The sequence below is a fragment of the Anastrepha ludens genome, chromosome 2, assembly GCF_028408465.1.
Source record: "Anastrepha ludens isolate Willacy chromosome 2, idAnaLude1.1, whole genome shotgun sequence".
Taxonomy (NCBI): domain Eukaryota; kingdom Metazoa; phylum Arthropoda; class Insecta; order Diptera; family Tephritidae; genus Anastrepha; species Anastrepha ludens.
The window spans coordinates 141491533-141506390 of NC_071498.1; the positions used below are offsets into that span (position 1 = coordinate 141491533).

Consider the following 14858-nt stretch of genomic DNA (forward strand, 5'->3'; position numbering starts at 1 on the left):
ATAAAGTTCGTGGTGCACCGCCTAGTTAGATAATTTAGAATAGCTTTGCATTACATTGCCACTTTGGAGCAAGTATTATTGCATTGTAGAGGTTTAATGGCTATGGCTCAAAACGCAATATCTTTTATTGCTATTAAGGGGTTAGGTGGGTTTCAGAGGTTGAAAAAAAGAACATTTTCACAATTTTTTTTTTAGTATATAAAATCATATATTTTATTTAAACAATCCACTATATCTAAGATACATATATAAACAGTATTTTGTGAAATTTTTATTGAATAATTTCGAAAACTCAGCCGTTGGTACCTCATCTTCCTTGACGCCTCAAAACAAAAAATGCTCTTGCCGTGGACAGCGTAACTCATTATTGGTTCATCTAAAATTAAAATACCAAACGGATTTCGTTAGTACATGGATAAATCTCGTTATTGTACGAAGGAGAAAAAAAAATCAAATTTGAAATTTTGACAGGCTTTGAACCAAAAAACACATTTTTCGACACCTAACCCCTTAACTCAGTTTAAAAGACGCTCCGGTAGTCAGGTGGCCATGGACTTAGCCAACATTGTGAACGTTTTTATGAGAATCTCTCTTCTTAGATTTCTTACTCTTTTGATCTATAATTAAGTCAATTCTCGCTAATTTTTTTCCCTTGATCTGCTTAATTTTGCATTCTATCGTTTTTGGTATTAGTATAAATCGCCTTTATGAGTTTTAGATTTTGCTTTCCGGGTGATGTGTCACATAAAAGTGATTTGCATACAGTATACCAATATTTTCTTAAAAATATAATACCTCGTACCAGTTATCTCAGTGATAGACTGATTTGGGTAGCTGAGCGCGAAAATTAGTTTCGTTTATTTTTCGAAAGAAACCCATTCGATATATGTAAACGTAAAAATATGGCTGCTGAGTCTTTTTGCCAAAAACAAAAACAGCAAAAAGAAGAAACAAAAAAAAAAATAAAAAAATAAAATAAAATAAAAAAATTAAATTATTTATTTCAGTTTTTCGTTTAATTAAAATTGTTGAAAATGCGCAAGTTTGAAACGCACAATTTTAAGCTCAAGAGCGTTCAAATCGGACCAAGTTGAAAATCTGCCAGATACATATTCATATTTATCATTTCTCCAGTTGAAACGAGCGAATGTGAAAGAAATTTTAGTTGGGCGCTTCTATTTATTTTATTATAACTTTTAATTTTTCGGCCCGATTTAGGTGCGCTTAGGATTAAAATTTTCTTAAGGAAATTTTCTCTAACATTTTTTATTATTATTTTGTTTTTTACAAAAATCATATCTAAATAATATATATTAGAATCAATAAAAATTAAAAAAAATTGCATTCGGTTTTCTGAAGTAGTTTTTTGGCAATTACTGCAAACATGGACTAGATAGTAAATAACAGTTTTTTGCCTATGTCTCGAAAATGCTTCTAGTTGAAATGTTGTCTAAATTGGTACGCCGCGTTCATTCCGTTGGCAATTGCGATCTCAGACTCAACTCTGATAATACGGAGCTGATGTTATTTACCAGAAAATAAAAACCTTTAGACTCCCCAGTTTAAATAACCACGTTCTTCCGCTTTATTGGAAATTAAGTATCTTGAAGTGATACTTGACTGCAAACCTCTTGTACTTCACTCATTTCTGCTGCTGTAAATCTATTTTTGTTCTCTGGATGTACAACGTAATGGTTCTGCCGATTTTCATTTATGGATGCTGTGGTAGCTCCTCGGAAGGTCTACAATATCACCAAACTAAGAAGTGTGCAAAAGACTGCATCAACGGAGCTTGTAGAAAACCCTGTGGCCCCAGTACAAAAGACAGAGGATTCAGAAAGTCCTGTGGACTCCACGCCATTCAATTTTCAAATTCGTAGCTGTATTTACCGGTCAGTAGATTTACCATTTAGCCCCCATTGTATGTAGAAGCTGTGGGGACCTTTCAGTTAGAAAACTGCTGAGCACTTTCTCTGTAAAGTTCACTGGGTGCTCCTTTCTTCGAAAGTCTGAGGTACTGCTCCAACCTAGATCCCATCAAACTTCTGTATTACATCAATAGCTCCGGTTTCCTGTAAATATCTGCCCGTTGGTGGTCTCGAAATGCCGCTTTAGTGCTACTTGGGGAGTGTCTGAGTGGTACTTCAGCTAAGAGAAACATAGCTGACTTCCAACACCATTACACAGAGGATACAAGCTTTCGTCAAAAAATGACAGAAAGTGGCGATGGGTTGGTCATATGCTTAGAAGACTACCAGATAGTCATCGGAAAATGTCACTGGCCTGGAACCCAAAAAGAGCAGAGGTTGCTGTCGGTCAGTGCCGGCATCATATCGGACGGCGCTAAAACAACACAGCAGAACTGTGTGCGATGGAAGTGTCTTGTTGAAGTCCCACACTCCCGAGTGGAGTGAGAAAGGAAAAAAAAAAAATGGGGAGAAACAATTAATTTTAATATTCCACACCGACCTCTAGAGCTTTTAGAGAATTTAATTCGCTTTCAAACCATATTAGCACAGATTTTGCTTTCACAAAATCGAAATTCAAAAGGTTGCTAACTGAATTGTTTAACTAGATTCTAAATATTCTCTAATATTGTCTAATATTCTTTCTCTGTAAACTGTGAGAAATGTTTCTTCATTAAAATGAAAGAAGTAAAGTATGCACTTTAATTAATTGTGATTGAATTGTTTACCTTGTTTTTAACCTTAAATGTTAATAGAAAATTTTGAATAAGTAGTTCCTAAATGAATTTAAAGCGAAAAAGTTATTCTAAATCCTATAACCTGTATCCGCGTACCCTGTGTCCTTTATTCCCTTAATTTAATTTAGTTTTTATACTTGTTTTCTCACTGAATAACTGCTTTTTGCACTGTTCGCCCATCTGTCCATCATTGTCCGCAGTGGCTTTGTGGTCCTGACAACTATTACCTGTACAACAATAACAGTTCTAACCAAGTATTTGAGAGTGTGTGTGTATAAATATTTTGTATACATGCATACATACATTCGAAGCACTAACATATGTGGCTTGTTTTCCAACATTACAACAACGCGTTTGACCCTAATTGATTCAAATGTTTTTGTGGTCATTTGTATAGATATTAATTGAATACATAAAATATCTGTTATGTTGTTGACCTCTGCATTTGACCAACTCGCTCGTCTATGCATTAAAAGGCTCTGCAAACTATGTTTTTACAGCTATTTGTAGATATGTATGTATGTATGTATGTGTGCAGGCACATGATCACGCATAACATCCTGCAGTGAAACACCAGAAAAACTACTGGTTTACAACTAGAATTTTCTAACTGAAATAGAACTAGTTCGAAAAAAACCAGATTTGTACCGATTACAAAACGATTAATTCATGAATATTGATTTTTTGTAATTCAGCAAAAAATAGCAGCTGCTTGCACGGACTAGCTGGACCCTCGGCTCATACAAGTTGTCAAGGTAGTTTGTACAGGGGTGGACTGTATCAAAAGTAATAAGTGCAATTAAGTAATAAAATTCAGGTGAAAAAAGAAAATAAGTGTGTCTTAAGCTTAATTTCGCAAAGGGTTGCCACCTGTTTGAAAAATTAAGTTCAAGTAAAAATAATAAAATATGTTGAATATTATAATACAGATGTCAAATGCAAACGATTTTATAGAACTTAATTTCGAAAATACTTTTGAAGAGGGTTGCCACCTGTTTGAAAAATTAAGTTCAAGTAAAAATAATGAAATAAGTTAAATATAAAAATTTGTTAAAGGCGGCTTAATTGATTTTGGAAAAAACTTTTGAAGAGAGTTGCCACCTGTTTCAAAAATCAAGTTGAAGTAAAAATAATGAAATAAGTTAAATATTATAATACAAGCAATATTATGAAGAGGGTTGCCGCCTGTTCGAAAAATTAAGTTCAACTAAAAATTATGAAATATCTTCAATATGAACAGGAGTTTAAGGGGGCTTAATTTCGCAAATACTTTTGAAAAGTGTTGCCACCTGTTTGAAAAATTAAGTCCTAGTAAAAAAAGTAAAGTATGTTAAATATTATAATAATAACCTGTTTAAATATTATAATACAGGTTTCAAATGAAAATAGGTGTATCTTAAGTTTAATTATGAAAATACTTTTGAAGAGAGTTGCCACCTGTTTGAAGAATTAAGTTCAAATAAAAATTATAAACTAAGTTCAATATGAAAATGGGTTTAAGATGGCTTAGTTACGTAAGTACTTTTCAAGAGCGTTGCCACCTGTTTAAAAAATTAAGTTCAAGTAAAAACGATAAAATAAATTAAATATGAAAATGGATTTAAGAGGGCCTAATTTCAAAAATACTTTGTTAAAAAAATCCGTTCAGTAAATTAAATAATTCATAATACATATATATGAAATGAAAGTAATTTAAGAAAGCTCATTTTAGAAAATATTTTTGGTTGTCGGTTGTCACCAGCTTGAAACAGTTGTTCATTCAATTGAACAAATAAGTTAACTTAAATGCTGTTAAATGGGTGCCAAACAAAAGAGGTATAATATATTTTTAGTTTAAAATATTTTTGATTTTGGTTGCCACCTGTTAAAAAACTTTAGTTCAGTAAAATTCAGCACAATAACCATATTAATGAATACTATTCGAAGGTCTTCAAAATTACGCAAAGCATTCGCCGTATTTTGTTAAAAAAATATTGGTAATGTATAAAGAGCAGTTATTAAGTCCCTCCATTTGTGGAACAACATCAGGGCGCACGCCACCTAGCCACCTCAGTTGTAATATTCCCTAACCGAACAGTAATATATTACAAAATAAATAAAGAACCTTTTCTTCTATGCTTTGCTTAAATAGTTTTAATAACCCACAAACTTCAGAATTTCCATCCATTCAGAAGTCATTTAGATGTGGCGTTATTTGAAAATGAAAAATGCTCCAGAACAGATTTAATAATGTTGGATTGGGCTTAGAAATATTAGTTCGGGGAAAAAGAAATCCATTATTTTTGCGTAAAATTCAAAACTTTATTTAAGATATTTCGGATTGTTCGATTTGGGGCAAATATGCATCGTTTTGTTGCATTATTTGTTGCCATTTCAAAGTAGCTTTATAAAGCCTCTCTCATGCCTCCTTGGTCCTTGGTCCTTCCTCCTTATTGGCGAAAAACCCTATTAATCGATTTTCACAATCTTCTTTTGATACCAATTTCTTATGGCTCAAGAAGCTTTGCAATGAGGGAAAAAGCTGGTAAGCGCTTGGTGTCAGGACCGGACCATATGGTGGATGCATTAAAACTTCCCAACCAAGATCCCGAGTTTTTTATCGAGTCACTACAGGCGTGTGTGGCTTTGCGTTGTCCTGCTGAAACACAACAACTCTTCTGTGGTTCTCTCTGAATTCCGAATGGTAGTCACACACCAACCCATTCGGCTACGGCGGCCAATATACCAATAGACGAGCCGATAAACCTATATTTATAGTTCAAAGAAGGTTCGCAGTCACGATCGCAATCTGCTACAGTGGCTAGTGTGTCGTTGCCATAACTCCTTCACAATAACCACGCACTGCACAAATTGTGAACCACATTAAAGACTACCTATCCTAATTTTTACACCAGGTTTTCGTTCATGCTCTTGCACCTGCGCTAATCCTTCAACTACGTACCAACTATTTATGAGTGCGTCCGCAATTGCCCTATTTAACGCTACAATTGTGCACACTAATCCACTTGTAGACCGCAAGCGCCGCCAATGCGGTTTTTGTGTACTGCGTTGCAGCGTGATAAACGCACGGTCCAATACATACATATACAGCGGCGCACGCAAAATCCCTTTCATAGTTCAACACCCACACAGAGAAGTGTGCGCGCGCAGGTGTTACTGTTGCAATACCCAAATTTCTCTTAACTGGCTAATTAGTTGCATTGACAGTTAGTTGCACTGCGACTACGATTTGTGAATACTTCTGTGCGCACATTTGTAGGTGTGTATGTATATATGTATAAATACGCATGGCTGCATGTGTGAAGGTGTGTAGGTGTACAGCTGGACAGGAGGTTGTTGTACTTTGCATGGCTTTTGACGTAGAAAAGCTGCCGCATTATTGCGCTAATTTGTCGTTTAATGCGCCGCAGCGACTTTGAATGTGCGTATTTATAAATTTAATGCAGCAACGCGTGGCTTCCACTTTGGCTGGTTTAAGCCAAATGCACGGTGTTTTGACAGGAAATTAATATGGTTTTAAATTTTGATATCCTTTTTTGCTGTTAATCTAAAATTTGATTTATTCGATTTATTCGCCAGGTATTATTTTGAAGGATACGAATTAGGATATTAAGCACACGTATATCCGGATTGTTTGCCAAAAAATATAATAAGTACTTGTGAAATAAATGATGTTTAGGCGCGTAAATATTGGGTGAAATTAAAAGTTCTTAACGCTTTTCCCTTTTGTTTCCTAGACGAAGTTATCGCCTGAGCGATTTAATGGCAAGTGATCCAGATATTTTGGTCATTGCCGTCATTCTTTTGACAATTTCTTATGTAGTTGTAGGTTTGAGTATAATAAGAAGTAAACTGAAATAATTATAAGAACAATAATTTAAAAATTTGTATATTTACTGAATGTTGAAAACTTTGGTAGAGAGTTTTTAAAGTGAAATATCGCCGATTGCTTTTATAAATTATTTTAGCTTAAAATATACTTTAAAAACAGTTTTGTTTGGAAGAAAAAATTAAAAAACTAAAAAAAAACTAAAAAATTAACATTTATTTTTTATTTTCATATATATTTTTAATTTTTTAGAAGAAATAAAATAAAATTTTTTGTTTAAAATTTTTGAAAAAATAAATTTTTTGCTTTTAGTTTAAGATATACTTTAAAAAATGTTTTGTTTGGAAAAAACTTTAAAAAAAATTTCTTAACAACTAAAGAACAAAAAAAAAATGTAAATTTAGATTTATTTTAATTTTTTTGGAATAACTCAAAAAATTTTTTGTTTAAAATATTTGAAAAAAAAAAAACAATTTATTTTTGTAACTTTTTAAGATCACGTTTTCCCTCTAAAAAAATTATTTTTGGAAAAAAATTAAATAAAAATATGGTTGGATAAAAATTTAGATTTTTTTGGTTACACATTTTTTGGGAAAAAGATTCAATAAAAATTTTTTTCGAAGAAAAATTTTTTGTTGAAAATTAAAAAAAACCAATTTATTTTTGTAATTTTTCAAGAACACATACTGTCTCTAAAAAAATTATTTGTGGAAAAAAAATTACAATAGATAAATTTTTTTAGATAAAGTAAATAACAAAAAAAGTTGGAAAAAAATAAAATACAAATATTTTAAGAAAAACTAAATTTTTATTTTGTTTTAGCTTAAAATATACTTTAAAAACAGTTTTGTGTGGGAAAAAATTAAAAAAAGGAAAGACATTGCAACACAATTTTTTTAGAAAAAATTAAAAATCTTAAAAATTAAAATTTAGAAAAAATAACTTAAAAATTTAAATCTAAATGTATTTTAAATTTTTTAGGAGAAAAAATTAAATAACAATTTTTTTGGATAAATTTTGGGTTTTTGGATAAAAAACAAATTTTTGGAAAGAAATAAAAGTAAAATTTTTTGGGAAAAATAAAATTTTTTATTTTTGTTTAAGGTAAAAGTTTTAAAGTATATAAAATTTAGTTTGAAAAAGAATTGAAAATAAAATGTTTTGAAAAAAAGCCTAAAGATAAAAAAATTTTTTTGAGAACAAAACTCTAAAAACTTTTAATTTAAATTTACATTTGAATTTATTTTAAATTTGTTGGAAGTAATAAAAAAATTTTTTGTTCAAAAACTCTGAAAAATTAAATTTATTTTTTAATTTTTCAAGAACATATTTTCTCTCTACAATTTTTTTTCCAAAATAATAAAAAAAAAAAATGCTTTTTTGGAAAAAAATAAAAATCTTCAAGATTAAAAGAAAAATTTTTTTTTGGAAACAAATAAAAATTTTAAAGATCAAAAAAAAAAAAATTTTAGAACAAAAAAATAATAAATTTAAATGTAAATTTTTTGAAAGAAACAAAAAAAAACTTAGCTTCAAAGTTAAAAAAAAAACAAATTTATTTTTGTTTAATTATAATTAATAAGTTTTTTGGATACAAATTTTTTTGAAAAAAAAAAACAATTTTTTGGCATCAAAAATTATTAATTTTTTGAAAAAAATATAAATTTTTTATTTGAACAAAAATGGAAAAAAGAAACAAAAAAATTTAGCTTCAAAATTAAAAAAAAAAACAAAAATAAAAAATTTAAATTTAAATTTTTTGAAAGAAACAAAAAAAAATTTAGCTTCAAAATTAAAAAAAGAAAAAACAAATTTAGTTTTGTAATATTTCAAGAACACATTTTTTCTCTAAAAAATTCAATAATAAGTTTTTTGGATACAAATTGTTTTGAAAAAAAAAAAACAAACTTTTTGGGAACAAAAATTATAAATTTTTTGAAAAAAATATAAATTTTTTTTTGGAAAAAAATGGAATAAAATTAAATTTTTTTGTTCAAAATTTTTGAAAAAAAAATGTATTTTTGTAATTATTCAAAAACACTTTTTTTTTACTTTTTTCGCTAATAGCTGAGGATATGGTTTAAGGGATTGTCTGCAAGTTTCATAATGTGATTGCCATAGTTTTTCGAGTGATCTTGAAATATGTACATCAAATCAGTGAAATTTACTTCTCTATCGAAACACTAGGATACAAGGGTCGTATGAAAAATTCGTGCAGAATCAGGGAGATGAGGCTACTGGCACGTATCGAGGTTACTTTTAGTTAGTAGCATCTCTTGGAAGAACGCACACTAAGCTTCAGCTAGATCGGTATATGTCTTTGTGTTTGGCATTCGTTTGAATCGAGAGAGTCGAGTGATTTTCAAAAAATGGAAAATTATTTTGCATCACGAAAACGCACCTGCCCATGCCTCAGCAGTTGGCTCGCACAATTAATGGACATAGGGTCCGAACTCGTTTTACATCCCCTATCTTTTCTCCAGGCTTGGCTCCCTTGGATCCCTCATGGGTATTTTTCAGGCTTAGACAAATCCTATTATTCAGAAGGGGTCAGCAAACTACAACATTGTTGGACGAAGTATATGAGCCTAAAAAGAGACTATGTTGAGAAATGGAAAAGGTTTACGCAAACAATTAAGTAGTTTTTATTTTTGCACGGACTTTTCAAACCATTCTCGTACATACTAAGGGCTATGAGAATGCGAAAGGTTGACGATCAGCAAATTGTTAATCGACTCTCAGCGAATTCGTAAAAAGGGTAGTGATAGCGGCTTGTTTCTAACAGAGGTCGGCAAAACTAAAATTGTATAGGCAGTATAGGAAAAAATGAACGCAGCCACCGTCCATCTTACTTCGTTGCCGTCTGCACAAAGACTGATTAGAAGAGCATAAGAATACGTGCGGGCACAATTCATTTTCCTTCCCCTATGACGTAGCAGCCAAAGTTAATCTCACAATTTTCCTGGCGTGCGTCTTCATGTAGTTCCACCAATGGAGGGACTTTCAGTTTTAAGCCGACTTTGAATGGAAAATTGGTTTTAATGAAGAGCTCTTTCATGGCAGAAGTAAATTGCCTGCCGCGGGCCGACCGGAATTTTCGGGATTTGTCATCTCTTATCAATCAAATGAAAATGGAGACCAAACATGTGGTCTTAATACCAAAAAGCAACACTGAAAAGCATGTTGCGTTTACAACACCTCACTTCAGGTACGCATAGAAATAATAAAATTAAGTTCTGACTCTCATTTCATGTTCAAACCGTAGGTATAACGTACAGATGCAATTTTGTCCAGTTAAGATTTTTGCAAAGTAATAGGTATCTATATCTCGGCATTGTATTAGAGCTATCCCGATAATTTCGGAAAACCGGGATTTTAAGAGCGGCATTCTGAATATTCCGGAATTTTAAAGACCGATACATAACTATCATACGTTTTTAAAATACCATATTTACTCAAATTCAATTAAATTTTTAATTTTTAAGACAAATTCATTTTATGTTTATATTCTCAATACCTGTCATTTCTTTCTTTGAACAGAGCTTATCTGCGCGATGTTATCGAAACTGCCAATATCTTCATTAAAATGATGGAAAAATTCTGCAAGGACACAGTACTGTTGCAGGAGAAGAAGCGCACTAAGAATCGCGGTCACAAGCCAAAAGCAAATAAAAAACCCGAACCTAAACCACAACTCACTGAGGTAAGTAGAGGCGGAAAAAAGGAAGCCGCGGGCATTGCAGGTCAACTGAAAATTAATTTACAGTAAAACATAAACTACCAACGAACGGCAAAAGCACTGCAAAACTATTAAAGTTAATTATGTCTTTGCAACTCTGCGTAAAAAAATATTTAAATTTTTTTTTTGTAATCCTTTTGAAAGGCAACATCCTACAATTAGCTTGATTTTTGTTTTTTTTTTTATTTTCCACGTAACTGCAATAAATTCTCAATGCAGACAATTTACGCCACATCCCCTCGTACATTCTCCATCCGTCGCCATTTTATTGACGAAAAGTCGTAAGCCTTTTGCAAAATTTATAACGAGACATCAAGTTTAATTGAGTGAAAATAAAGCAAACTCAGCGACAATTGCTTAACTGGATGGTCGAGAGCGGCGAACTTCATTGCGCGCACGCAAGTGTGCCTACTTATCTGCACACATACATACACACATATACTCGTGTATACGTATATACATAGGCGTGCGCTCAATCAATGGGAGCGGGGGCATTTTAGGGCTCAAAGCCTCCCAAATATCAGTTTAGAGAAGAAGATATCCATTGTTTTCTCAGTATTTGGCTGTAGTGGTCGATGGATGCAAGGATGGAAGGATGCCACTCTTCATCGTTATTAGCAGGAACAAGAAATAAAATTTACCAGCATTGGCTAAACAAAAATTGGCTACTAAAAAATAATGGTGACATTTTATTTAAAAAATTATGCAGTAATGCTGGAAAGAAAGTTGAAATTAATGAAACAAATGGCCGTCGTAGCCGAATAGACTAGTGTCTGGGTACCATTCAAAAGTCGCAGGGTTCGAAGCCTGAAATCTGCTACGAAAAAGCCGAGTGTGTTTTTACCATGAAAAAATTCCTTATAAAAACCAACTACATCAAACTATTGATCCTTCCAACTGTGGGAAAACACTAAAAAGGAGAAATCAACAACACCACAAATAGGAGGAGAAGCTCGGCCAACACAACGACCCACCAAACGCTGTGCATTTAAAAGCAATTCCTGAAACACTAAACACTGAAGCTCAGTTTATACAATTCTTCGCTTATTCGTAATCCAAAATATAGTTTTTTTAAATCACAAAGAAATATTCCTTGGCTTTCCAAAACTCTACTCCTGTGTTAAATAAAAAAAAAACTTTCATATTTTTTATGCTGATGATGTCAAAGGAGATTTTGAGGAAGTTAAGATGTAATTAAATCTTTGGTAAAAATAGCTTTTCGAAAGAGTGTTTCCGGTCATTAACCGGGCTCTACGGACGCAAAACGCTTTTCTTTCATGGCCAAATGCAATTTTCCGAATAGTATTAGAAATCTCAGGAACCCATATCAGGCGAATACGATGAGTGATTGATGGTTAAAATGCGACTTCTAGTCAAAATCTCATTCAATAAGGGCCAGCTTCCTCCTTCGGTGTATTCAGGGCGAATTCGACGATGCGATGCAACAAACGCTTCAAAACGCCAAGATGGAAAAATGCATTGACGGACTGGCCCGTTGCCACGAACTCCTTATGGACAACAAATGAGCATCGACTTGATTTTTCACTTCTCCAAACGCGATTTTTTGGGTGGTGGCTCGTCTGGGGCCTTCCACGTTCATGACTTAGTTTCAGGTTCATCACCAGTTAGAACGTGAATGTAAAGGAAGTTCTCGTCTTTTCTCGCCTCTTTAATGAGGTCTTTCGAATGTTGAATTCTGAGCAATTTTTGGTCCTCAGTTAATTTGTGCGGGATGAAACGTGCACAGACCTTTCGGAATTAAATTTCAAAGGAGATTTTGGCTTGCCTTTCGTAAGCCGAAATGATTAGTTAAAATGCGATAAATCGATGTTTTGGAGATACTCAACTCCGATTTCATAAATTTCAATGATGATTTCGGTTCATTTTTGATAAATTAACGTACAATTTCGATAGAGTTTTCGGTGATTACTAATTTTGGGCGGCCCGTATGTTCATTGTCATTTATGTCCTCTCAACTATCTCTGAACTCTGGCACGAGGTACACAATCTTCGCCGTAAACTTTCTTCATCAATTCAAAGGATGCGGTAAACGTCTTATCGATTTTAAAACAAAATTGGATATTAGCTCTTTGTTCGAAACTCATTTTTGTACCGATGTCACAAATATACTAAAACTTTAGATGCAATAACTTCGCTTCCACTGAACCGAAAGTCACCAAGCTTTCACTCAAAAATATATTTATGACGCTAGTCTTGTTTATTTTGGACTTCCCCTTGTATAAACATAATTTACTAACTATTTTTGCAACTCTTCCCTTTTTAACTTACGATACACTAAATTTCATTAATTCAAGCGGACTGCTGCCTGATTTCTTTAAACTACCTGGTGGCCGCCGTAGCCGAATGGGTTGGTGCGTGACTACCATTCGGAATTCACAGAGAGAACGTTGGTTCGAATCTCGGTGAAAAAACACCAAAATTAAGAAAAAGAGTTTTGTAATAGCGGTCGCCCCTCGGCAGGCAATGGCAAACCTCTGAGTGTATTTCTGTCACGAAAAAGCTCCTCATAAAAATATCTGCCGTTCGGAGTCGGCTTGAAACTGTAGGTCCCTCCATTTGTGGAACAACATCAAGGCGCACACCACAAATAGGAGGAGGAGCTCGGCCAAACACCCAAAAAGGGTGTACGCGCCAATTATATATATATATATATACCTGAAATCATTTTATAACTCCGAACTCCACTTTCATACTAATCTACTACGAGTATACATCCTAAATGTAGTAATCTATTTATCACTTACATAATCATCATTTTATTTTGTATGTATTGAGTTGACTCAAGGAAAATCTATTGAATGTGATATCCGTAAATCAGCTGATTCGTTTTTTTGTTTTCTTTTGCTGAGTCCATGTGGCCGTCAGCACAGGATGAAACAAGTCGAATTCGTTATTTCTGTTCTACTTTGCCAACACTTTGCCCTGTCAATGAATGTACTTTGAATTGACTTATGTTAAACATTTTTCACTTCCAATAAGTGACTCGATCTGCTAACTGGGAAACTTAACAGACGATATTTGCTTATTATTCATTGGAATACCTAATGATAAGCATAGCCAATTCTTACTGAAGAAATATTTTTGAGTCGTTTTTTTTTTATTAGCTTAGTTAAAGGGTATTGATCATTTGCAATTACACTGTGCGACAATTTTGGGGTCATCAAAATCAAACCACACCGGACCTTTTTTTTCTGAAAATGTACCTATTCAATAGCAAAACCCTCGCTGTGTTTTTAAAAGTTAGCTCGATTTTTTTTTTTATAGCGTTTTGAAGTTTTCTATTTTCATGAGATTTTGGAGTTTTACCTGTACGCTAAATTTGACTTATAAATCGACCTTTGTTTGATTTAATCGATTTATTTTGTCATAGCTTGATGCAGAAATTTCGTACATGTACAAATAAACTTATTTTGAGAAGAACCTATATCTCAATACGCAATTTTGAATACCAAAATTTCGAAAAATTGTATGTTTTTACCATTTTTTACTGTAATTATGAAAATAATTTTATACGTAACCACCCGTTATACACATTTTCAGATTTTTCTATTTTTGCTAGTATTTTTTCCAGATACGGTTTTCCAATGAATGGATATAACAAAATGTGATCGTGAGTAGTGAAAAGCATGATTGGTCTCACAAGACTTTTAGCCTGTTAAGTACATAGAAAAGTGGCTAGCACACATTCCAAAATAAAAAGTATAATGAAGGTTGTAGTCTGTCTTATCAGGAAATGTTTGTTTTAGAAATTCCAAAATTTGTTCCCAACGATTTTACCTGTTCTAAGATCGCAGCAGTCTTGAGAGATCAGGTTCGTGCATAACAACTCCTAAAACACATTTGACGCGCTAAATATTTTGTGAACAATACGGTTTTTGTTAACATATTTGAATTTATTAATTTCATTTACGTGAATTTTTTATGAATTAAGAAAATAAAAAATGTACAATTGTCCTGCAAATATTAACGTTTTCTGCTATTGTTGTGGACGTTTCACACCAGCGAGTGAAAAGCATGGATCAATCAGTGATGATTTTACTGTGGCATACAGACATTATTTTGATCGTGAAGTTATTTTGAATGTACCTTGGGCGCCAAACATAGTGTGTAGAGCTTGTTATGTTGGTTTAGTTAATTGGTTGCACAAAAAACAAAGCAGAATGCCTTTTGGAATGCCAATGCTATGGCACAATCCAGAAGAACATGATACAAAAAATTGTTATAGTTATGTATTATAAGAATTCAAGTCTATATTCTTTTTACTTAATCTATTTAATATTTTTACTTACAGAGTTTTTAGATATTTAAAAAAAAAATTTAAAGCAGAGTATAAAAAAATTATTTTTATGAAGAAAAATCTTGTTAAAAATTTATTTTTTTAGAAAATAACAAACTTAAAGTTCAGTTTTATGTTTTTATCTTATAAATGACTTTTTTAGTACATTTTGCAACATTTTTGCTAGAAGAAATAGTGAGAAATTTTAATTATTTTCATAATTACAGTAAAAAATGGTAAAAACATACAATTTTTCGAAATTTTGGTATTCAAAATTGCGTATTGAGAT

General features: G+C 32.3%; 1 protein-coding gene across 1 annotated transcript in view; it reads left to right on the forward strand.

The window, feature by feature from the left end:
• LOC128855461 (protein timeless homolog) overlaps positions 1 to 14858 on the forward strand; it is a 163465-nt gene that overhangs the window by 125528 nt on the left and 23079 nt on the right. The window contains exon 8 of the mRNA XM_054090387.1: positions 10074 to 10236. Coding sequence (XP_053946362.1) covers positions 10074 to 10236 — 163 coding nt within the window. The remainder of the gene's footprint in view (positions 1 to 10073; positions 10237 to 14858) is intronic.